The sequence below is a fragment of the Lichtheimia ornata genome, assembly GCF_029851405.1.
Source record: "Lichtheimia ornata isolate CBS 291.66 chromosome Unknown scaffold00118, whole genome shotgun sequence".
Classification (NCBI taxonomy): domain Eukaryota; kingdom Fungi; phylum Mucoromycota; class Mucoromycetes; order Mucorales; family Lichtheimiaceae; genus Lichtheimia; species Lichtheimia ornata.
Window position 1 is genome coordinate 25,916 of NW_026695438.1, and position 26,003 is coordinate 51,918.

Below are 26,003 nucleotides of genomic sequence, written 5' to 3' on the forward strand. Positions count from 1 at the left end.
TGCCAGGCATTCATGAATGGGTGTTTATTTGACATGATTGCATAGGTTTCAATGGGGATGGATGACATTCAAGGTCTGGTGGTGGTGCTGCGCGCATCCAAATTTCGCGCTATATACAGCAACCGCGACTTTTTTCAAGCGTCTCCTTCTCTCGCTTTCAACACACACTTTGCTAATCCACATGGCTTCTGTTGAACTTGATGCCAAACGCTTTCACAGGAGAGCGCGGTTCCTCATTTCTCAGTGGAAGGTGAGTCCTCATTCTTCATGTTCATCTCTAGGATTTCTGCTTGAATCGTTATTTTCCCCCTTCTTTGGACGACGATCTCGCAAGGATCCTTTGGAATCCGTTGCAGCATTCACACGACCACCACTAACGACGTCCTTTTCTTGTGCATGACAGAGTCCCACCAATGCCAATCTCTTTCAACAAACCGATGCGATTCTCTTGCTCATTGGTGACGACGACTATGATAACCCATACCGCAAGTCAGTGACCGCTGAGGTAAGCGAACGGAAGGCATCCATGACGTTGGTGCTATCGTGGATCATGATTACGAATGGATCTATTCATATGTGCGTATGTGTGTGATATAGACTTGGCTTTTGGGTATCCCGATCTATCAAACTTTGATCATGCTCACACCCGAGAAAGCAACCTTTGTGTGCAGTGCCAAGAAAGGTAGGATATCCAAAGAATGAATGATGGTATGATGGGTTGTTGACAAGGATTGAATTAGCCGATATTCTCGAGACGCTCAAGAAAGGAGACAAGCAAGTTCCTATTGAGGTGATTCGTCGTAGCAAGGATGTTGAAGAGAATGTCAATTTGTACAAGCCTATCATTGAAGAATTGGATGGCGTAAGTGTGATGCAAAAAGATACACACAGTCCTTTTGAAGGTATTCATGTGATCTTTTATGATAGAAACGCGTGGGTACTGTTGGTAAAGACAAGTTTACTGGCAAGAATGTGCAAGAATGGACCAAGGCACTCGAGTCATCTGGCAAGAAGTTTGAAGAAGTTGAGATCACTGCAGCATTGTCAGCCTGCTTGGCCGTCAAGGATGATGAAGAAGTGGTACGTTTGAGCGTCTTTCATTATGGGTGTTTTGGATCATCATTTGACATTGTTTGTTCTCTCTTTTAGCGAACAATGAAAACGGCCTCCAAACTCAGTTCCAATGTTATGAAGTACTATTTCATTGATGAGATGTCGACCATCATTGATGAGGAGCGCTCTGTCACCCATGAAAAGCTCTCTGAGGAAACTGAAGGCATCCTTGATGATCCCAAGTTATTTAAGAAATTACGTCTTCCAGATGGGGTACGTACATCAACGATGGTTGTGTGTATACATGTATACTAACTATGAGTGATATAGGTTGATAAGGCTGATATTGATTGGTGCTACAGTCCTATTGTGCAGAGTGGTGGCGAGTATGATCTCAAGTCTTCAGCCATGTCCAACACCCAAACCCTTCATGCTGGTGTCATTATGTGCTCGTTGGGTATTCGTTACAAGTGCTATTGCTCCAACATTGGTCGTACCTTTTTGATCGATCCCAACAAGACCCAAGAAAAGAATTATGAATTCCTTCTCGAGTTGCAAGGCAAGGTGATGGAAACGATTCGTGACGGTGCCAAAGTGCGGGACATTTATCAGCATGCTGTGGATTATGTCAAAGCCAAGCGCCCTGACCTTGAGAAGCATTTGACAAAGACGCTTGGTTTTGGTATGGGTATCGAGTTCCGTGAGACCAACTATGTCCTCAATGCCAAGAACGTACGTGAACTCAAGAACGGCATGGTGCTCAACTTATCCATTGGCTTTGCCGATTTGGAGAACCCCAAGCCAACAGACAAGCGCAGCAAGAATTATTCGCTATTGCTCATCGACACCATTCGCGTCAACAACGATGCCCCTATTGTATTCACCGACTGCAGTAAAAAGATCAATGAGATCTCCTACTTTATCAAGGGTGACGATGATGCTGAGACAAGTCGTGGCGCTGAAGCAAAGGCTGTCAAGAAGGAAGCACCCGCCAAAACCGCTATCTTGCGTAGCAAATTCCGCAGCGAGGAACAAGATGAGGAGTCGCGTGAGCAAAAGCGCAAAGAACACCAAAAGAAGCTCTTTGCACAAAAGCTTGCTGAAGGTCTTGCAAAATTCTCAGGCCAATCCGGCACAGATCAAGATGAAAACAAGCCCAAGTTCCGCAAATTTGAGAGTTATCGTTCAGAGTCCAAATTACCTCGTGAAGTTCGCGATCTCAAGGTAAAGTATTCTACATACAATACTTCTTTATCATATTAACCTTTGAATAATAGATCCACGTGGACAAGAGAAACGAGAGTATTATCCTCCCCATGTACGGCATGGCAGTACCTTTCCATATCAGCACATTGAAGAATGCAAGCAAGAGTGATGAAGGCGATTTCGTTATGCTACGTCTCAACTTTTTAACCCCTGGTCAAGCAGGTGGCAAGAAGGAAGATTTGGTATGTACAATGAGGGTGAATAATGATGATGATCCAAAGACTGATCATTTCTATCTATATATAGCCTTTCCATGATGCTAATGCTACCTTTGTCCGTGCCTTGACTTTCCGAAGTGCTGATACCTATCGTATGGCTGAAGTTTACCGTCAGATCATGGATTTGAAAAAGGATGCCGCCAAAAAGGAAGCTGAACGCAAGGAGATGGCTGATGTCATTGAACAAGAAGATCTTATTCCTATCAAGGGACGTCGTCCACACAGATTGGGTGATGTCTACGTTCGGCCCCAATTGGATGGTAAGCGATTACCAGGCGAATTGGAGATTCATACCAATGGTATCCGCTATCAATCTATCAAATCGGATAACTCCTTCAGTAAGTGAAATTTCATTGTACATGTGGATCATGGTGTATTCAACTGGTTTTATTGTTTCCAGACGTCTTGTTCAGCAATGTCAAGCATCTCTTCTTCCAGCCTTGTGACAATGAGCTCTTAGTGCTGATCCACGTCCATTTCAAAAACCCCATCCTTATCGGCAAAAAGAAAACCAAAGTATGAAAATGAACACGGCATGGTGATGGATGAGGTATGCTGATACCATATGTTTAGGATATCCAATTCTACCGTGAAGCATCAGACATCCAATACGATGAGACGGGTAATAAGCGAAGGAGGCACTTGTATGGTGACGAGGACGAATTGGAACAAGAACAAGAAGAACGACGACGACGAGCCAATCTCAATCGTGAATTCAAGTCATTTGCCGAAAAGATTTCAGAAGCTGTAAGTGTGTCTCTCTCTGGTGGTGGGTTTATTGTACTTGGATGTATCTTCTAATTGAGTGTGATAGAGCGATGGTCGTATCGAAGTGGATGTGCCATTCCGAGAACTTGGTTTCACTGGTGTGCCATTCCGATCGAATGTCTTGTTGCAACCCACAACCGATTGTCTTGTTCACTTGTCGGATCCACCTTTCTTGATCATCACCTTGAGCGAAATTGAAATTGCTCACTTGGAACGTGTACAATTTGGATTGAAGAACTTTGATATGGTCTTTGTCTTTAAGGATTTCCATCGCACACCTATCCACATCAACACCATTCCCATGTCACAGCTGGATAACGTCAAGGATTGGCTTGAGTAAGTTGTTGTGTGTGAGGTTTACATGAAAAAGTTGGCTAACACCAATGTACCAGCTCTGTGGAGGTAGCATTTGAAGAAGGCCCAGTCAACCTCAATTGGAGTATGATTATGAAGACCGTCAATGAGGACCCTGCAGAATTTTACAGAAACGGTGGTTGGAATTTCTTGGGCCCTGGCAGTGATGTAAGCATCGATAATCGGCTATGTATGAGTGCTTGAAACTTACCTTATTTTGCATCATCGATAGGATGAAAATGCTGAAGATCAATCCGAGTCTGCTAGCGAGTTCGAAATGAGTGAGGAAGAATTTGAAGAAAGTGAAAGCGACGACGAGAGCGACTTTGCATCCGAAGCATCTGATGAATCAATGGAAGAGGAAGAACTTTCAGACTCTGGTGATGGTAAGTAATTACATGCTAATCCTCACACGCATGAATCTAAACTTTTTCATTTTGTAGATTGGGACGAGCTTGAAGAGAAGGCACGAAAAGGTATGTATACAAATGAATCCGGGTTGAGATCCATTGCAGCTAACGCTATCGTTCTTAGCCGATGAACGCAAACTCAAACGCAATGGTGCTCCTCAAGATGCAGCTCCACGCAAAAAGACCAGACGCTAAATTGAATCCCTATACATAAGTCAAAATCATGAATAAAGTGTTCATACATATGTCGATAGCTGTAATTGGATTGGATAAAAGTAAAGCAATTGAATTGACCACAAATGACAGTAACCATGTGACTTTTATGATAAGATGTATCTTTATTCAACCCGCAGAGAGCACAACAGCGGTGATTAACTACTAGATATATCAATAGTTGGGGAAAGCGATATGGCATGCTGAACATTTAAATGCCATAGGCGGTGTAAGCAGCAGCAAAGGCATCATTGATGCGCTTGACATAGGCATTAGCACGGTCCTTGTAGGAAGCGGGAGTGGCAGAAAGGAGAGCGTTGTCAAGGGCATCGGTCTTGGTCTTGAGGTTCTTGATATCCTTGGTGACGAGAGCAGTGACAAGCAACACTTGATCGAAATCGGATTTCTTTTGGACAAGGCTGTCAAGGGCAGTCTCCACCTTGGGGACAAGGGTATCGACTTGGGCAAGAATGGTATCAGCATCAGCCTCGGAAACGGTACCAGAGATGGTGCATGCTGACTTTGCGCTATCGAGATTCTTCTCAAGCTTGGTCTCCTCGGTTTGCACCTTGAGGGCACCAGCATAACCATCGGACACCTTCCAGTTGTTGACACCCGTGGTGACCACATCCAATTGGCTTTGCACTTGAGTCAAGCCAGCAGCACATTCGGGAACACCACGACGATCGAGAGCAAGGGCATTGACTGCATAAGGAAATGTAAAATCATCAGTGTGTCTATTATAATAGCATTGACCTTGTTTTCTCATTACCAGCAGTGAGAGCAGCAAGAGCAAAGATGGCAGTGAACTTCATTTTTGTTGATGTCAAGGAGCTTTGAAGAGGAGAATAGATTGTTGATTGGAATATCGAATCCTCAAATTGCTTCAACTCGATGTCTTTTATATGTTTCGTCGGGCCACATCATTTCCTTTTTACACCCGATTTTACGATTGTAATGTCAATTGCTCTTTGAAAAGGTAACCATCGACGGCATTTCTTTATTCGAGACTCCCGTAACGTTATACGATCATTGATCGTGTGCGTGTGTATCGGTGCAGAGTGGGCTCTTTGTGATGCAACCTACGTACGTACACCGGATGAACAATGCGTACACGACAAAGTACTTTGTACAACCTGTGATCGTGATGCTGCGTGTTTTCAATGCGTTCCGGCATATTCATACAACCTTGTGTCATGGGAAGAAGTCAAGTTTACATGTGCAGTTTTTGATCCCATCTTACGCGTCTTCCCCATACGTACTCACGGTCGACAAAACTGGCAGCAGCAAAGCGACATATGCTTTTCTCCTTGCATAGTGAACAAAAAAATGTACGAGACCTTCTATTGTTGGGGCACACTAATTGCGTGTTGGATGCATGCTGGTATGTAATGCATTGTGGTGTAGCGTACGATAGCACCATACTTGCAAGATTGTGTCACCCTTCTTTACATCTTCAGGTATGCCATCTCTCACCCAGCGACCCTGTTTTGTTTATCCCATTAAAGCAACATTTCCTATTTTTTGATGAAAGCATGTTATTCAGGTGCAATGGACACATCGAAAAGATCGATCGGTTACAAGCTATCAATCAATCAATGACAGAATCACACCACCCGTACGCACACATGCTTTGCACAAGATCACTTTTTTTTATTGTACTTGGATCGTTGTTGTATGTATCTTGATCTCTAGGATTGGATACGTTGACCTAACCATGTGTGGAAGAGTATCGCTCATTGTTGACAAGCACGCCACAGTGACGACGCACGTTGCGAAAGCACTACACCTTTTTCAGTATACAAGACCTATCTACTAATGGGTCGACGTTGACGAGCGTGGCTCATCCATTGGAATGGGTGAACGGATCTCAGACCTTTTGTCGCACAACAATCCGGGGTTATGCAGCTCGTTGGTATGACAGCATGCACAAAAGAAGGCAATGTCTTTTCACCCTTTTTTCTCTCTCACTTACTCACACGTACATATTTTCGTATAACGGTTGTACGTCGTTAAATATCGTCTATAATTGGATATGATCATGCAAACGATCGGGATAATATTATAGTAGAACATCTGGATCCCTGCTGATGGGACCATTTTTCCACAAGAAGGCTGTTACACGTCTCATGCCATGCAAAACTTGTTTGATGGATATTATCTCAACATTCATTAAAGGCAACCCAATTGAACTAGCAGATGAATGTGTGTGTGTGTGTGTGTGTGTGTGTGTGTGTGTGTGTGTGCGTGTGTGTATGTATACCACGGTGTGTGTGGGAGGGAAAAAGTCAGGGCGCAATCTTGTATTCATTATAGTAGGACAATGCGCGCTCTCAGGTTCCTTATTGTACCTGCATATTCCGTTGCCCCCAAAAGGCACATGATGCGTATTTCGACATCAACTTGAATCTATTCTCAAGCAAATGTACCAAAGGAGTTGTCAATGCGTTATGATAAATGGGGGAAGGGAGGAGGTGGTGGTGGTTGGTTAATGAAACAAAAAAGTCAGCGAGAGGTTCTCTTTATTCATTGTGTTTCTCTTGTACGAATACGATTTCCTCTCTGATGGATAGCAGCTATATTGCGTGGAGAGTTGTTCAAGACACGTGGACAAAGCAGTATCAAGCTCTAGGTCGTACTCCTTCTTTGGCAGTCCAAGCTTTCTTCGATGCGCGAAATCTATTCAGTCGTGGTCAAACAATTCTTCTCTACCAAGGTAAAAGAGAACGTTGTCATCGCATCCTGGTCATTGACAACGGTTGGTAGCCAAGGAGACAACAACGGGAGAATACCATGTGTGCATTCCTTCAACAACGTGCGACAATCTACGACAAACCTTGACCAAGCTCATGCAACAACTTGATCCACAACTTCCTGTACCCGAGTGGCCTTCAGCGACTTGTAGTTATATGGATCCAATCGAGTTCCCAGTCAGCGACCGTAATGCTTTTCAACGTGTATTCAAAAAGACCAAAAAAGCAAATGCAACTGCAACCAAACTACGTGAAGCACATGATGCTTGGAGATATGCCGCTGAACTTGCACGATCACCAGGGGAGTATGTCTTATGCAGCATCGATATTGAAGCATGGGAGCAGGATCACAGCATTTTACTTGAAATTGGATGGACGTTGTACGATACCAGAACCGATCGTTACATGGATCAGCATTATCTTATCAGCAGTTATCGTCATTTATCGAATGGCCGCTATGTCGATGATCAAAAGTTACGTTTCAACTTTGGCACATCAGTGTGGTGCACCTTACCACAAGCCCTTGCAGAGCTCAAAAAGGATCTGGATTGGTGCGTCAAGCGTGATGGTGGATTTGTTCTTGTTGGCCATGGTCTCGATAGTGATCTCAAGTATCTGCGACAGGCCAAGTTCTTGTGGCCAGGGCGCCATCCTGGTGTGGACGACACTCTTGATATCCAACAAAGTGCATTGATTACTATCATCAATACGGATGTTCTTTATGGTGCGTCTGTTAACGATCTACACAATCCTCCTTCCCTTGGTAGAACACTATCGTTATTCGAGATTGATCATTGGTGTCTACATAATGCTGGTAAGAGTCATATACATAGGAAGGATAGGCATGATATTGATCAACGTTGGATATAGGCAATGACGCTCATTATACCATGGTTTTACTCAAAGCATTGGTTGACAAATTGGATGATACCACAAGCTGACAACGATCCACCACCCTCTCATGCAACCTTAATCCCATTCTCTCCCCATCCCTACATTAGATGTATCGTTTTGAAGTTGTTGTTTTGCTTTACTCAAATACAATCACATCCATCAAGAAAAACAAGCTTAAATATTTATAGCAGCTCAGTGTGTACGCAAAAGAAAAGACAAATAACAATAATGGATGGGGGGGGTTTTGTATGTAAATTGGCTATGTGCTTGTATATGGGTTGTTGATTTTGTATTCACACAATTGGTTAACGACGACCTGGTTGTTGTTGTTGCACAGCAGCCTGACCATAGCGGGTGATCACATCTTGTACTGTCATGTAAGCCTTTCGCACAGCGGGAGGCACACGAGGGTCGGCAGTTACTTGATCCAGAGTACGTTTCAAGTGGGTGAATGATTGACGAGTATAAGCCGACAAGTGGTAACGGAAGCGCAAGAATTGAGCGTACAAAAAGATGGGCATAATATGCAATCTAAAAAAACGCGTCAAACAGTGAGCAATGGCACTACTCTATCACCTCCTTTTTTTAGTCCCTTTATCCTCTCTCTCTTACCTGAAAATACCAAGGAGTAATCGACCCATGATGCCAACCACTTCAATCTGAGCAACAAAACGCATAGCAGTTTCATAGTTCTTATCCACCCAAGCCTTGATTTGTTGCTGAGTCTTTGCTTGCCAAGTAGTAGTAGAAGCACCGCTACTGCTGGAAGAAGATGCTGCTGCAGCGGGAGCGGCTGGGAAAACATTCGGGATAATGTTGGAACGGACATAGCCAAGAGCATGGAACAATGAGAATGTAGCATAAGGCACAAGCGTCACTGTAATAAAACATAAAAGGTTACTACCATGATTCTCCATATCATCCATACACACACATATATATACGCATTTACCTGTAATGGGACTAGAAAAGAACCAATACAATGCCAAAAGGAAATATTGCACATTTTCATCCATAACGAGACGTTGGGCATAAGCTGCATTCAACTTGGGGACCTATTTACGTAACACACGTAAGGATATCATCCTAACAAAGGGTTCCCATCCAATAACTTACACCATGGGTCTTGTAGATAACAACGCCATATGAAAGAAGCGCACCCAAGTAAGCCAAGCTATATGGTTTCGAAGCTGACTGAAAGGTCACGACCGAGAGAAGGTGCAAGGATGTTCCAAGCAAGGTAAACAAGTGGCCTGCGAACCAAGCGAATTGCAAGGTCTACCATTGACACGTGTGAGTGTTGGGAGGCATAAATGAGATGGGTATGTACATTGACACGCTGCTATTTCACTCCCAATGGTGATATTCCTACCTGAACTAATTTCAGCACACGCTGCTGCAAAGGAAGTGTTGATGGTTGGGCCATGGGGGTGGAATGTCCAAGCGAAATGGAAGGGTTGACGTCAAGCAGTAAAAAAGAAGGCAGAAGAAAGAGACCGAGCGTTTCCTTAACACCACCACCACCACCCACGCAAACCTTGGCGGGATCACAAATGAGGCAACCACAACCACCACCATATCGAGATGACAAAGGTAACAAACACAATAAGACCATGTATTGCTTCTTTCATTATCACTGACGCACACACATACAATGATCCATTTCAACATTCATTATTCAGCCCAGCAACAAAATCAATGGATGATTACGGTATACGCATAATAACCGCCGAATGATGATATCGACATGCACTACTTTATCATCAGGAGGGGAGGTCCACATCGCTTGTTTTTGCCGAGAACCCATTTGTCTTACTTGTCTTATATCAAGAGTAGTTTTCATACCTGAAAGAATAAACAATCCCTCTCCACTACAACACACACGACTTCATCTTACTCGAAAGAAGGGAGCAGGGAGGGGGTGAGGTTGTATGTGGAGAATGCTTTAGCTCAAGAAAAAAAAAAGGTTATTCGAAAGGAACAATTTTGCCGATACCTTTTGCAAAAAGTGTAGTATAGTTGGCATTTCTCTCCCTACGTCATTCACTTTTTTTTTGTACATTCATAGTCGACTACTACTGTAATACCTACTACTATGGCCTCGTGATTAAAGGTCCTTGTCGATCATCGCGTGCAAAAGAGCAAGACCCAAAAAAATCTACCAACCCCAGGTTTTCTTGGCTCCTTTGTTTTTGCTGTTATTGGTAATAGCTCCCCTACTGCTACTTGACTTTGGACCCCCCCCCTTTGAGTCGTTTACACTTTCTAGACTCATTGTCTCTCTCTCTTTCTTCCGCTCAAGATCAGTCCCTCAACATTCCTTATGCAAGCCTCCTATCTATTCTAAACTTTAGATAGCATGCATGCATTTGGGTATTGTAACAACAGTCATCTCTAAGGAGAAATGAAAGAGACTATATGCATCAGCAACAGTGATGCATGTGCTATCTCAATCATCATCCACCTTGTTGGACAATCCTTGTTGTGTGTAAGTTGAAAGGAGCTAATAATGATAGAGATAGGAAAAATCCCACTCGTTACAGCCTGTAATTCAAGGTAGGTGATAACAAAAAGGTTGTTTTCGTGATGTAGCCTCGGGGTATGTGGTGTAGTGTACATCAATTGCATGATGGTGTGTATTCAGGAGCCAAGAAAAAGAGGACGCTGGGTGTTGTTGCCGACGAAAAAAATGCGAGCTTGGTAGCACAATTATCGAATAAGGGCCATCATTCATAGCTATATGTGTGTGTGTGTGACGATTACGCTAGGACCTATTGTGATGCTGTACCACTTTCGTTGGCTTTTACTTTTAATTAAACATGGCGTGTGCGTGCGTAGATGATGCCATCGTGTCGTAATTTACAGAGCCAAGATTATGTTTTATTGTGGTGAGAGAGCAAGAGACATGGGCAGTGCGAATGTGGCGATCTGCAGCATGCATCATCATATTACTTCGCTAAGGATACGATATGTTTGACAGATTCTGCACCCAAACACACGCGCTCGTGGTATAAGATGTCATTGTATATAGATGCCAGGAGGAGGGATACAAGATGAAAAGTTCGCTCTTGTACAACATAACCCCTTTCCTGAAGAATGTACATACACCCATTATTCTCGGCCGGACCAATCCCTTATCTTAACCCCCTTTCTCCCCCACCATCATCCCCGTCGGTGTGTTTCCCTTTTTGGTTTCTTCAACAACAAACGCCGGATAGCCATTACTCTGCTACTGCTTTCATGAGGAGAAGGAAAAGACACATATGCCGAGAAAAGGAGGAAAGTTTGGGGGGAAGAAAAAATAGGAACAAAGGGATCACATTGCTGACTGATGTAAACAATCACGGATACAATCCTATCTATGAACTTATCCAATGCATCAAAAGTCTATTATGGATACATGCTGATTAGGGTGGTTTTATGGTTGAAGGAGGAGGAAAGCTATTGATGTCGTAGTCAGCGTGATACTACTACTGGTAATACCTGCTGCTGGTTGAAATTGAAATGTGCAAGAGCGCCCATATGGGACCTTGTTTTCTGACAAGCTTGGATAATAGCTTGAGCTTATTGGCTTTGGTTGGTCAATGCATTCCGTGTTTTGTTCTTGATTACTTTTGCTAAACGGCCTACTCATCGATATTCCAAGAAGACGGCTGTTCCGATATTCATTCCGAAGACCTTTTCGATTTTGCTCATGCTACTTCTTCTTCTTTCACGATACCTTTCAAGTCTTTAACCCCCTTTCTTTTATCTGCATGCTCCTCGATTTGCATATGGCAACGCAGTAATAAAATTGAGCCTCTTACCAACCTTCCACACACCCACACATACACCATCAACATTGGCACTTTGCGCACGCCTATCGATAACTTTAATGCCAACTTGATGATCACTGCATAGAGTATCTAAGGGGTATTGGCGTGTATCCAAAATGCTGGTAGTTGGGGGAGAGAGAGAGACGTTGCACAGCAATAATGCTTGAGAAGAAGGACAAACACTATTATGTACGATCGTGTGTGTGCTTGAAAAGGAGAAAAGCCAAAAGGTCATCCGTAGTCGACGTACCACCTTCATTGTTGGGACACAATCCACGCCAATTTACAAGGAGTACAAGCGCCGTTGAATACGACTGTTAGAATTACTTGGCTTCACTGCATATGTACACCCATTATCAAACAGGGAGGAAAAGCCTATCATCCCAAAAAGGTTGCATGGATGAAGGGGATGAAAAGGATGATCCTCTTGGTTTGTGTATGTGTGCTTGCAGGTAACAACAACAATCGCAGCAGCAGCGTAGCCAACACTCACCCATCACATTGTATGTGGTGCTCACCCCCGTTTCCATACAACATTTTCCTTTTCCTTTTGCTGTCAGTAAAAGACAAAGATTTGTCATTCAGGATAATGACTACAACTTTAAGCTTCCTATCCTTGGCTCCTTACGCAGAGTCCAATGAACCAAGCACACACACATACAAGCAACAGCACAGATGCAAGTCTCCTTTTTACGACCTATAGTATCTATGTATGTATACAATGAATGATGGTATTGCCCTTAGAATGATCATAGATCGATCATCATTAAATCATGGCTGATGATCGGGTTTGTGCTCATCAGCACAAACATCATAACCGAGTCATTGTGCACATGATCCATGCATCAGCTTCACAATTCTCCTTCATTGCACCATAGGACCCATTCCTCCTCCTCTTTCTTTCCGATCCACCCCTTCATGGTGTGTGTGTATGTATGTTTCTTGTACGATTAAGGTTGCTGCAACATCGCCACATACAAAGGCAAAAAGTTGATTACCAGCTAAACAAGCATCCTCTATAGTCAAAAGTCGTCAGCGACTTAAGGGATGGAATGTGGGGGAGATGAAACAAAACCAGCAGCTGAAAAGACCCATATTGCTTGCTTGGTGCAGAAAACCATTGATATTTATGGCATCTATAGGAGAGTACAAAGGCCTATGTAGTACTGATGTAGATGTAATCTAGGTACATTGAAAGAGGTGTATGTGTGTATGTCCAAGATCAAGGGAACTTGTATTATTATTAAAGCAGAATTTGGGGGGTCATCATGATAGCGTATCCAGATGCATGATGGCGATCATCATCGGCTTTGACGTGTGTGTATGTGTGTTTCCTGTCCCCTGGGTCATTTTCTCTCTCCTCGCGTATATTCCATTCTCATGACGCCCTTTCCCCTTAATTGACAAGCACCTGTTTTTTGTTATATGATTAAGATCGGAATAGGGGAAACAAGGAGAGCTTAAAAAATCGGGAGATGAGTGTATTCTTTGGGGGAAGGGGGTGGTAGGTATCTTTGTTGTTGTAGTGTGCATCGTCATTCTCGATCAAGGTACTACGTGATAAAGGATCGATCGTAAGCTTCATGCAAACAAGGCCAACTTTTTACATGCACATGGATACGTAATGGTGGTGGGGCCACAAAATACATTCACCCATCAGCCGTTACCCTCAATTTTTGAATCATTAAACAAAGACACTCACTCGCCATCGCTACCACTATCACCATCGTATCCATGCCAACCATTATCCTGGTCAAGGCCAACATGTTGCAACTCCCTTTTAAATGTAATAAACATACATGTTTGTGAGACCTCTCTCCTCTCTTATGCAAAGGTCATGTGTGTTTGCAGAATGAGGCCAAGCTCGTGTCTTTGCCAACAACACGGATGTTGTTTTTCTTTTTGTCGATCGATGTATCCATGGAAATGATTATTGCCAAATTTGGGATTGGTCACACTGGCTAGTACATGAAGCATGACATGGTGAGAAAATAACACCAAAAGCCGTGCACGGCCACACACGTCGCAATAATGATGCTGCGCACGGTCATCAACTTTTTTTTCACACACACTTTTGTAGACGTTAGATTGGTTTTTGTATTACAAATGGGATGAATGAATTTACTCTCCAGCAACACAAGGTTTCTATCTTAGGCCATTTGGGCATAAAGGCGATAAACTACTACTTTTTTGGTGTGCATCCAGTGTCAACGCATGTAGAGAGAGTGTGTGAGAGTGTGTGCAAGATATGAAAGATGTGGAGCATAATGAAGCATAAAGTGAGTGTGCGTGCAAGTTGTATCAATGTATGGAATATGTGTGTGTTTGTGTGAGAGTTGTGTGCGTGCAAATTGCCAGGCCATGGCCATGGTGGGATGGGTGTATGTTATGTATATACAAAGCATGAGGTAAAAGATAGCACATAACTAATAAGAATGGATGCATACAAGTATGCAAAGGGAACGAATAAGATATTACAGCAGCAAGCTGCCATGAGAGAGAAGGTAAGTGAAAAGATATAGTAGAATGGTGAATATGAGAAAAGATGAAGAATGAGATAATGATCAATGGGTTGTTGTTGTTCTTGTAGAAGAGAGTCGTATATAATCGATGGCCGTTCGCCTCTCTTTCTCGGTTTGATTGATTGCTGATGGGGTGTGTTTACTCAAAGGCATATGGTGCTGATCCTGTAGGCAATGCCGTTCGTGGATGTGCATGTGCATAAAGAGGGAAAGGTGTCTTCATTGAACAAGGTCGTTCGGCAATAGGATGGTGCAAAGAGAATGCTGATGCAGGAGTGGACCAGCGCTGCTGATGATGGTAAGGATGGTATGGTTCAGGTGCACGGTTGTGATGGCGAGCTTGTTGTGGGCGATAAACCATTGGAGCCACCAACATGGGTGAGGATGCAGTACGATGATAGGCGTAATGATCGATAGGTGTTGTTGGTGGACTGGGTGATCGATCTGCTTCGGATTCATCACTGGTGGATGGAGATAGCGGAGACTTGCTCGTGGAACTATATATAAATGCAATTTGGTGAGTTGCCAAGAAACATCATCATGGTATGTGTTGCATGTTACTCACCTTACAGCTCGCCAGTTGGGGTCATGACAACGTTGGTGACGAGACAAGGTTGTCTTGCGAGTGAATGATTTACCACATTCAGGAAAATCACACACATAAGGTCGTTTGCCGGTATGAGTACGTCGATGGCGTGCCAAAGAAGATGACTATTGAAGGTATATAGAGTTAGGCCAGAGCACTATTATCAATGGGGAAAGCTGATACATACGTCACTGAATGATTTGCCACACGATTCATACTCGCACACGTGAGGTCGCTCACCGGTATGGGTGCGGTAGTGAACGGTTAAAGCTGATCGTTGGATAAATTGCTTGCCACAGCCTTCCCATTCACAATGATAAGGGCGTTCACCAGTGTGAATACGGCGATGTCGTGAAAGATCAGAGCGTCGTGAAAAGCGTTTGCCGCAGTCATCCCATGTACACACATATTGGCGATCGGTGATGTTAGTGAGCACATGCACAGAGGCAACAGTAGTTGCAGCAGCTGCAGCTGCAGCATCGTGATTGAGAAGGTTGTGGATATCCATTGATAAAAGAAGTAAACTGCAAAGGGGGAAAAGCGTAGACAAGAATAAAAAGAAGAAAAGAAGGTTGTTGTAAAGGTGCGACGTTGGATGGTGACTCCGTTTATATAAGCGAGTGAAAAAATGGGGGGAGCACAAAAAAGAAGGGGGGTTAAAGACTTCACGGGTTTGCTAGGTGCCACAAAACACTTTTGGAGTGACACGCACGTCCACACTCAAAACCCAAAAAGGGCCCTTGATAAGCAATCCTGAATGCAGCACACGATGTATGTGCACTCTGCAATGCACGCACACAAACATACACACGTCTCTCTCTCTCTCTTTTTCTCTCTCACATAAGAACATTTTCCTCCATTCACTTCTCCCTTCTTGCTCCTCGCTTGCTCTTGATGCTTGACGCCTTTCTCCCATCAAAATCGTCTTTTTCATCCTTGGGGTTGTCTTCTTTGCTGCAACCCCACTCATCTTTTCACTCCTCTTCTTCCCCTCGTTATCCTCGTTCCACTATGTATGATGCTGTTAAATCCTCCCATCTCGTTTTTTTCTTTTCCTCTTACGCTCCTCTTATCCCCCTTGACCATTCGTCTCATTCGGATGCTTTACACACATACATCTAGGGGACACGGATGACAAGGGAACTATCATCACACCCATTATTGCGATCAATAGTAAGTTAAGTAATGCGATTGACAGTGTAAGGAGCAACGCACACGGTATTCCTTTTCTTTTAGGTATCTGCCGTCCTTGCTGCCATTGTATGTGTTTTGTACCATTGATTTGATCATGCTGCTAAATATAGTGTGCTTGCAATGATCGATTCTTTGATCATGTAATAGCCTCGTATTAAGACAACCTTATGATCGATGTCTAGACCAAACTCATAAAGGATCATCCAAAGCGGAAGAAGCTATCGGCATTGCTGGTGTTGTCCGCTTGCAATGTTTCAACAGCAGTGCTGCACACTCACATGGCCCTAAATTAATTAACATGGCAACGATCCGACATGAGCCTCGATTCTTCCTTGTTTCATTTTCATACCTGCCAATCTCTATCATATGCTGCAATCAACCAATCATGCATGCAATAAGGGCAAGTCTGGAAGGAGGTGCGAGTATGGTATTTGTGTTCTTGCTTATTGGATTCATTTACCTACCTCTATCATCGTAGCGCCATCACCAATGTCGGTGTTGCCGTATAGCTCATTCCTTCCACGAGCATATGAAAAAAAGGATCGAGATGCACCATGTCCAATACCACAATCACAAGCAGTGGATAATGATCCTGCAGTCTCATCCACACTTTTGGTGCTGCTGTTGCATGTGTGTATCATATCTTGTACCATGCGCATTGTAGTCGTCAATGTGGCTATAACAATGAGATAAGATTCGTGATACTCGTACACAACGCACGAGATGCATTCTACGTATTGAGATCAGCCCGTGTTCCCTTCCCCACGCATTTACATCACCCAATACATTCACCAGAGTGATGATGTTTCATCCACGTATAGTATATCCCCTTTTCCAAATCCAGTGTGACATTGGGCAAACGTAGCCCAAGCCGAAAAGCCAAATAATGTGCTGACACAACCACGCAAAAGGTAAGTGGGGCAATCCATGGTGCACCTATCGGATGACGAGGCACGAGCCACTAAATAAAACACATCCAACGCATGTCAATCGCATGGTTTTTTTATTTTCTTTTCTTTTGGAATGTGAGATCCACCATTGTAGTCAATGGCAACGCTTTTCTTTCCTTTGGAAGAACACTCAACATGCTACCAAAGGCTCGGTTGGGCATCACCAAGGATACCAAAAGGTCCAGCCAAGAACAACACCCAAGTAGTGTGCTGTTTGTGATGTCTGTGTAACTGCAATGGATCTCGTACAACATTGGCAACAACAATAATTCAGCTCGATCGAACCTCCGTTGGCGTCATAGCTTTTTGGTTGTGCTATCGTGGCAAGTGCGTGCGTGCTTGTGCGTATGTTTCAAAGAAGCCACGTTGTCTCCCTCCATTCCTCAACCCCAAAAATAATCATAGCTGTCCATTTACTTTGATATTTTTATGCGTGTCAAGTTGATGGCAGGGTATCCATTTGCTTTGAAAACAAAAAATACAAACATCAGCAATATAGATGACATAATGCAAGTGAATGACGCGTCTCAAAATAAGGGGTTGTTTGTGGTTGGACACACACAAGCATAAGTGCAACACCCCTGGTCCCGGTGACCAACACACAGACGTTTTTACTCACACTTTGGCTTATTCTGGGTTGCATGTACGTTGCCCCGATGCATCGGCGGTGATACAAAGACTGAGTTATTGAACCACATGGCAAAATGGAAACATAATAGCGTTAGATATTGGGGGACGATGGTCATAAAATGGTGACGAAACGCGTTGAAAATAAGGCCGAGGGACAACCAAAAGCGACAATAGATAATAGAGTTGACGTTGTACTGCCATAGGCGGACTCTGAGCCATGTGGTGCGGGTTTTGTTCAACAAGTCGATCAAACCAATTTGAATTTGGTGTCACCCGACATGGTCATATCTTTGAAGCATAATGATTGGTGTTCCATGTGAAAAGCCCATTCTTTTCTGCATACACTCGTACCATGTTGCTTATTGTTCAACACAAAAAAAGAGGAAAGCGTTCCATGGTATTCCACCCCAATCTTTGGTCTCGATGAAAAGGAAGCTTTATCCACCATTGAATGGGTACCTTGTAAACACGCGACGTAAGATAAAGAAGCATGCATGATCGAAAATGATGATATCAGATTATCATGCAGGAAGGTACTTCTTATTATGAACCAGGTGATTTACAAAGGAAAACTTGTGATGCATACCCAAAGAATGACCCACGTATATGTAAATGCGCACGTATCATACACCCATGTCCACTTTGGGCTTGTCCTCAACCCCTGGTTTGCCATCTTTGTGCACTAGCATTAAGCGCGTGACCCGGCCCAATGGCACCCGCTATGACCATGTTGCTGCAAGCGTTGGGCGTTTGGGACCACCATTCTTTTCCAGAACATTGTATTTTTCAACGTCATATGTACACCCAATGCTTGCTTCACGTGCCATTTGTTGCCTTTTACAATAAACGTATGCACCCAATGCAATGTATCCAATTTCTTCCATCATGATTAATGATGCCCCAGGATAAGCCAACAACTACGCTTGCATGATTTTCTCTAATGTATGTGCGCGTGTTCAAGGGATTCTTGTGAGCCATCATCATTCACCCAAATCAATCCGCCATCTCCGTTGCTGCTGTTGTAAATGTAGAGATGTTCCAGCCACACCTATGTATGATCAACAAATTCTTTTGCTCTAGCCATGCCCTGAATGCGTCGCTGTATGAATTTGCCGTATGCACGTTGTCATTACAGAAAACGAGGAGCAAAGACTAGACAAGTGAGGAAGAAAGAGTAAAAAAAGGAGCAAGGACATGAATAAATGCGACAGCGTAAATGCGAAGCAACATGTAAAAGGTTGGGGGAGGAGACGAAATGAAAGAGAGCGTGGTGCAACCAAAAATGGAAAAAGAAGCTCCTTCCTCTCTCCCCCACATACACACACAATCCCCTTTATCTGTAGTCGGCGGTAATTCTATTCGCTCATGCTCCTAAAGCTTTTGTCAGTCAACCAACAACTTCCTTATGCTCAGCTGGGGTAGGGGAACGGGGTCGGTTGTATAGACAGGGACGATTGGTGTGATGGGGGGGGGGAGGTATGTATAAGGCCAAGAAGAAAGAATAATCTACAAGGGGGAGCTTAAGGTGTTGGACATGTGATATGGATACTCTAACACTATGCCAATCAAGGTCAGTGCCAATGCTGTTTTTCCTCTAAATGTGTTCTATCCCTTTAGCTAATGTTAAAATGATCGACATGAGCACACACAGACATATGCAACAATCACCACTCCCTTCTTTTCCCTATCACCTCTCACTCACATACATATCTTTATAATGCACGTTGCATGTGGGCTATAATGAAAGCCATACCTTTTTCAATCATTCTTCCCGTTGTCTACTTTATGAATCGAAGCAGACCCACCACCCCCATTATTAAGCAAAAAGAAGAAGTGCGTGGCATCCATTATTTTTAGAGACCATAAAACCCCTCTGCTAAAGAATACACATGTTCATGGTGCTTGTAGCATTATGCATAAACCAACAAGCGTTGATGCAATATAGGTACCATCTCATATGAAAACCATGTGCCTTGTTAATAGATTTGCGGATATTCAAACAAGAGAGATATGCAGGGCGATCTATGAAGGGATTCAACTCACATCAAGAGATCAATGATGCAAGCTATAATAGTATCTTGGTTTTCCTTGTGCTTCTGCGTCAAGCTCGTGCTGATGATCTTCCATGGATGTCCCACTTGTGGCATCATGGTCATGCATCATTAATGATATGCCATCTCCGCTACCATTGATCGACATTAACCCCATAGTGTCACTATCCACCCTTGCTGGTCTCTTGGAAAAGAGCTCTCTGGATAATGATTTCGGGGGAAGAAAAGCAGACCTATGCTGTGAATTGTATGGCTTGGCTTCATCTTGAGTCTTTTGTAAAGGGTTGCTTGACGGCTTTGTTAACGAAGATGGCATTGTCAGCCTCCTTAGGCTAGTGAGTAGGACATCGATCGATTGCATTTGGGCTTGTAGCTCTTCACGTTTCCTTGTCAACGCATTTACAAAACTTTGCCGATCCTCAAGACAATATGCAAGTGCCGATGTAAGTGGTTGTTTTGACATGTGAGTGTAAAGCGATGATGATGACGACGATGATGGCATGGATCGATGTTTATCTATCGGAGGTGCAAGAATAGCATTGAGCACCGGCTCTAATTGATCCATGCTAAAATGCTGATGATTGTCAAGTATAGCTTGTATATGGGAGAGCAAGTCATTATCATCATTGCTGCTATTGCTGCTACCAGATGGATCTCGTGACATTGATCGCCTGTAATATGCATTGCTGTTATGGACATCAAAGATCTGATTTCGTCGCCCACAGCTGTCACCAGGATTCACCCAGTGATCGTTTGCCATTGGCATACTGCTTTTACCATTTTTGATGGTCCGATGCTGCTTCTCTTCTTCCTCAATAACGTGTTGTTTTTGCGACGAAGAGCTATTGTTGGCATCATCGTGTGCTTTAATGCTAAATCGTTTTCGACGTTTGATGACAGTGTTCTTCATGGTGAGAGGGCGATTCATATGATGTAGCTTGTAATACAAACCACAGGCATTGCAAATGGTACGCCCATCCTCATCTCGTCGCCAAAGCGGTGTTGTTGTTGTGCCACAGTTATGGCATGAAACGTTGTTGTTGTCATTGTTTTTGTATTCTCTTTTGTCGTCATGGTGATCCATATACATGCCATGGTTACAAAGTGGCACCTTGCGTCGACTAAAATCAGTAGTTGGGAGGGTATTATACTGCTCACGCTGTAATGGCTGTTGGTGTGAGCCGCTTCTTCGATGCAGCATTTGGTGCGGTGAAGGAAGTAGTGGTACACTTTGCTGGCAATGTAGAAAATTGGTATATAGCGTATCACTCATATTGCTGTTGATAGGCGGTAGATGCTCATTCTGATGTTGTTCGTGGCGGTGTGATCTTGTTCGATAATGAGCCCCTTCCATTTTATCAATGAAACCTGTGTGCATGAATGCGTATGAAAGCTTAAGAAACGGGTGGGTACATCGACAATTCGAGAAGAAAATGAGAAGGAAAGCGTGAAACGTACTTCTCACTGTTGTGATGATAAAAGCGTACTCCGGTTATTTGATTGGCACAGATAACCACGATTTTACCATTTCGTGCACTTGTGAGCCTATACAAGAGGAGATAAAAGCCGACGCACCTTTATCGATAAACGTTTGATTGAACAATAAATGTGTTTGGGGAGTTTGGGTTGCAGAATGATCATAGTGGAAAATGTTGCAGCCGATGTTGAAAGAATGGTGGATCGAATGTGATAAGCAGCTTCATGACAAAAAGAATTACGATAGCAGAAGGTGGGAATGGTGATGGGTTACCCACATGTCAAATAAGGGGTGTGGGAAAACATGGTCGTTATCAGAAGAGATAAGAGCAACTATCTCAGCCTTCTTGTGTCAGCTACCCTCTCCATTCTGAGCAAGGAATTGCCAAAGCAAGAAATGTTGATTTGCTTTACTATTTTCTTTTAGTACCAGTAACCAAAATTCATCATGTCATGTGCGTGTAAGGTCACATAGTGTACTTTGATCATGTAATTGAGAAGCAAGTTAAAGAATTCCTGCCACGTAGCACCATAATGAAGCCTCCTCGGCTGTTACTGAAGGAACGTTGAAGCCATGCCATCGGCTTGCACACATAGCCTTTAACATTCTCACCCTATTTTCTGCAACTGTCATGGGTCCCTCTGTTTGTAATCCCTCGCAGTGTCGTGGAAATGCTCTGATAATGAGCGATGATGTCTTTTAGTTGTACGCTATCATAATAAAGAGCGCTATCTCCCTTTTACATATTGTATGCAAACGACCCTTGAAAGCAAACAACATCGTTGCCACTCCCATTCTATCAAAATGTATACTATCAGATGCGCTGGTCATTTTTGGTCTAGGAGCCATTCCATGGCAACATGAAAAACAATGCATGCGGGCTACCCAAAGGCGGACATCACCATGGGGTGAAAGATCCATAATGCATTCTCCCACCAATAGGATCGATGCTTCAAGTTGGCTTTCCACAAACACGACTTTCTGCATCTTTTACTCTGTCAAGGTCTAGCTACTCGACAATGAACAAAGATCACTTTTCAAATACCATCACGCTTGCAGCATAGTAAAACATAAAGGTGCCTGTATCTCTAAACTTTACAATCAAACGTGGGGTTTTGAATAGAGCAATGGGCTCGGCTTGGCCAACAGCACCTTGGGTGAAAGTTTCACGTTCATCGTGGCCAATCCCCGATTTCGCAATGTCGCTACCAGCCAAACTGGATCCGGAGGTCGACCTCTTTGACGACGACGACCAAAAAATATTTTTTGGGCTAGTTGCGACATTGAACGCGAAACTTTCACACAAGGTGCTGTTGACCAAACCGAGCCCATTGCTCTATTAAAAACCCCACGTTTCATTGTAAAGTTTGGAGATACAGGCACCTTTATGTTTGTAAGCGTGATGCTATATGAGAAGTGGTCTTTGTTCATTATCAAATAGGTGGACCCTGGCAGAGCCAAAGATGCAGAAGGGCCTCTTTGGGTAACTCAGCTAAAAAGTCAGGACTTCAGGGACAATGCATGAAAGGTACGCAACCCTCACTTTTATGTCATACATTGGCAGCTAACGGCCACTCTTATCCAATCATCATTGTTGCGAGATCCACTGCATGGGAACGATGCCCCTGCTCTAGACATTCATTTCCATGATTAAAGTAGGTTGATCCGAGCTGATTTGGTTGAGTTACGCTCACACAAGATTACATCGGTTGAGCTACATCGAGCGTGCTTTATGTCCAGAGTGATGTAATCTCTCTTTGACCGCAGCTCAGTCAAATCAGCTCGGATCAACCTACTTTAATCACGGAAATGAATGTCTGGAGCAGGGGCATCGTTCCCATGCAGTGGATCTCGCAACAATGATAATTGGATAAAAGTGGCCGTTAGCTAGCAATAGATGCCTGTTCCTAGATGATCCATAAAGTAATTATACATTGACCCTTTCATTCATGCAAACGTAGCCGTGTTACACAACACGACCCTCTGCATCTTTTGCTCTGCCAGGGTCCACCTACTTGACAATGAACAAAGACCACTCTTCATATAGCATCACGCTTACAAACATAAAGGTGCCTGTATCTCCAAACTTTACAATGAAACGTGGGGTTTTTATTAGAGCAATGGGTTCGGCTTGGCCAACAGCACCTTGTGTGAAAGTTTCGCGTTCAATGTCGCAACTAGCTCCAAAATATTTTTTGGTCGCCGTCGTCGAAGAGGTCGACCCCCCGATCCAGTTTGGCTGGTAGCAACATTGCGAAATCTGGGATTGGCCACGATGAACGTGAAACTTTCACACAAGGTGCTGTTGGCCAAGCCGAGCCCGATTTGCTCTAATAAAAACCCCACGTTTGATTGTTAAGTTTAGAGATACAGGTGTCTTTATGTTTGTAAGCGTGATGCTATATGAAAAGAGTTCTTTGTTCATTGCCAAGTAGCTAGACCTAGACTAGCAGGTGTGTGTTTGTGTCACAAAGTCCAGGAGGGACGCGACTCGGAGGGGACGATCCCATTGGTGGAGAATTCATGATCGATCCTTCCCCTGCCTCCTGCTGATAATAAGGTCCGCGTATGATGCCTATATGGATTGGACCGTTTTTATACAAGGTTGCATGATATAATGTTAGCTGAAAAGTATCATAGAAAGTGACACTAACATATATGTGCTCATGGATATTGTATCGCTTTACTCACTCTTTCTTGAACATAATGAATTAAGCTTACAACTTGGCCAACAGCACCTTGTGTGAAAGTTTCGCGTTCAATGTCGCAACTAGCTCCAAAATATTTTTTGGTCGCCGTCGTCGAAGAGGTCGACCCCCCGATCCAGTTTGGCTGGTAGCAACATTGCGAAATCTGGGATTGGCCACGATGAACGTGAAACTTTCACACAAGGTGCTGTTGGCCAAGCCGAGCCCATTGCTCTAATAAAAACCCCACGTTTGATTGTTAAGTTTAGAGATACAGGTGTCTTTATGTTTGTAAGCGTGATGCTATATGAAAAGAGTTCTTTGTTCATTGCCAAGTAGCTAGACCCTGGAGCAAAAGATGCACAGGTGTGTGTTTGTGTCACAAAGTCCAGGAGGACGCGACTCGGAGGGGACGATCCCATTGGTGGAGGATGCATGATCGATCCTTCCCCTGCCTCCTGCTGATAATAAGGTCCGCGTATGATGCCTATATGGATTGGACCGTTTTTATACAAGGTTGCATGATATAATGTTAGCTGAAAAGTATCATAGAAAAGTATTGTATGTCCATGTGCTCGTAGTCATTGTATCACTACTCACTCTTTCTTGAACATAATGAATTAAGCTTACAATGAACCAAGCTTCTGTAGCAAGCACTATGTTAGGCATCATTACTATCGAATTTACTATCTTGCAATACAATTGTTTGAGGATCTGCCCTGCATTTTGTCTATCGGTATGTGAACTATGAACCTTTAATGAACGCAATACAGTAATGTGACAAAAGAAGAACACAGCATCTCGATACGATTATGTAAATGATCCAATCTCGCTTCCCAACCTTCCAATTTCTATTCCCCCTCCTTCCAATCCGAAACCAACCAAGCGATCCACATCTTGCGCATGTAAGCTTATAGTACGACAATCTCCTAAACATCTTGTCGAATCCAATTTTCATTCAATGCATAAGTCGAAGAATAAGACATGGTAACGTGGATGTTTATCGAGCAAATATGATAAAGGAACAGTAATGTAAATTGAATGAGATACGGGTGAATCACATAGAGGTAATAGGGGTAATTGTGTCATTGTGTCATTGGGTGCTGCCGTCATAAAGATCCTTCATCCATGATTGCAAAATAGCTGGTACGTTCATCAACTCTAGTATGCCAATATCATCCAATGGCTGTAAACACCTTTCGTCAATTCCATCCCATCCATCATCATCCTCAATCGTATCCACGTGATATGATCCATCTGTTCTTGTTGAAAACGCGACAAGCGATCGCCATGGTCCTCATCACTGCATTACTTGAATCCACCCATCATAACCATTGCACTAAGAAAGCGCCTTTGTGATTGCTGCTGATATGCTTCCTTTCCATCCTGTCCTTGGTCTCTCTCCTTGTTGGCCATTTTCCATCGCAGCTCGACCAGCTGTGGATTGCTTGTATTGTGGGGTAGTTGACGGCTGATACGGTGCCATCCAACCTTGACATCACGTTCTAAATGGACCAAAAGAACCAAGCCGGTCAATAGATCCGTCCCTTCCATCCCATGCACCAAATCCATACCATATCCATATCCATATCCATATCCATATCCATAAGAATTCGTATGCATTGAAAGCGTGTCGCTACACGTAAATAAAGCTGCTTCTATGCAACGGGTATCTGCTGTTCTCGCGAAAAAGATTGCTGCACGTAGCTTGAGACAATGGAGTAAAGAACTTGCATGGGCGACTGCTGTTACGTTTGGTTGTGGCAAGGAGCGTGTAAGAGCGTGTGTTGTAGTAGAGTGACAAGGTTGTGAACCCTGTTTGAGACAATGGAGTAAATAGCAACTGCTGAAATGAAGGCTGTAACGATTGGTTGTGGTCGACGATTGTACGAGAGAAGGTGTAGTGTCAAGAAACGCGGGTGTTGTAGTGGGGTGTACACGCCATGTAACTTGCCCATTCAGTCGAAGGCAATCGAATCAAGAGAGTTGCAGGATTGACATGATGGGCTGAAGCAGGACAATCGTTCGCAGGTGGTGGTAGTTGTACTTGAATGGGCCAACAGTTGAGAATGGGAGGAAAAGGGAAGAAGCCGAGAGTGGAAGAAGTGGAAATTAAATAGGTCGGACACCTCTTGTATAGATGCATGAACACTGTACATCAA

General features: G+C 43.5%; 6 protein-coding genes across 6 annotated transcripts; 2 read left to right on the plus strand and 4 right to left on the minus strand.

Annotated features, from left to right (window-relative positions):
• Positions 1-181: 181 nt before the first annotated feature.
• O0I10_012264 (uncharacterized protein) lies at positions 182-4,264 on the plus strand (the record flags this gene model as incomplete). The annotated part of the gene is made up of 16 exons (XM_058492204.1): positions 182-250; positions 404-505; positions 598-682; positions 741-862; positions 928-1,080; positions 1,150-1,326; positions 1,384-2,277; positions 2,331-2,501; positions 2,566-2,875; positions 2,938-3,053; positions 3,111-3,284; positions 3,352-3,641; positions 3,698-3,827; positions 3,892-4,045; positions 4,103-4,135; positions 4,194-4,264. 16 exons carry the CDS (start codon positions 182-184, stop codon positions 4,262-4,264), a joined length of 3,051 nt encoding a protein of 1,016 aa, XP_058337027.1.
• Positions 4,265-4,493: 229 nt separating this feature from the next.
• On the minus strand, positions 4,494-5,097 carry O0I10_012265 (uncharacterized protein; the record flags this gene model as incomplete). The annotated part of the gene is made up of 2 exons (XM_058492205.1): positions 4,494-4,987; positions 5,055-5,097. The coding sequence occupies 2 exons, from the start codon at positions 5,095-5,097 to the stop codon at positions 4,494-4,496; spliced, it is 537 nt and encodes a 178-aa protein (XP_058337028.1).
• Positions 5,098-6,847: 1,750 nt separating this feature from the next.
• O0I10_012266 (uncharacterized protein) lies at positions 6,848-7,976 on the plus strand (the record flags this gene model as incomplete). The annotated part of the gene is made up of 3 exons (XM_058492206.1): positions 6,848-6,998; positions 7,049-7,849; positions 7,906-7,976. The coding sequence occupies 3 exons, from the start codon at positions 6,848-6,850 to the stop codon at positions 7,974-7,976; spliced, it is 1,023 nt and encodes a 340-aa protein (XP_058337029.1).
• Positions 7,977-8,234: 258 nt separating this feature from the next.
• O0I10_012267 (uncharacterized protein) lies at positions 8,235-9,355 on the minus strand (the record flags this gene model as incomplete). Its single annotated transcript, XM_058492207.1, has 5 exons — positions 8,235-8,460; positions 8,542-8,806; positions 8,882-8,984; positions 9,046-9,207; positions 9,302-9,355. 5 exons carry the CDS (start codon positions 9,353-9,355, stop codon positions 8,235-8,237), a joined length of 810 nt encoding a protein of 269 aa, XP_058337030.1.
• Positions 9,356-14,405: 5,050 nt separating this feature from the next.
• O0I10_012268 (uncharacterized protein) lies at positions 14,406-15,360 on the minus strand (the record flags this gene model as incomplete). The annotated part of the gene is made up of 3 exons (XM_058492208.1): positions 14,406-14,763; positions 14,832-14,977; positions 15,040-15,360. The coding sequence occupies 3 exons, from the start codon at positions 15,358-15,360 to the stop codon at positions 14,406-14,408; spliced, it is 825 nt and encodes a 274-aa protein (XP_058337031.1).
• A 4,318-nt stretch (positions 15,361-19,678) lies between these two features.
• O0I10_012269 (uncharacterized protein) lies at positions 19,679-21,031 on the minus strand (the record flags this gene model as incomplete). Its single annotated transcript, XM_058492209.1, has 1 exon — positions 19,679-21,031. The coding sequence occupies one exon, from the start codon at positions 21,029-21,031 to the stop codon at positions 19,679-19,681; it is 1,353 nt and encodes a 450-aa protein (XP_058337032.1).
• Between the last annotated feature and the right edge of the window lie 4,972 nt (positions 21,032-26,003).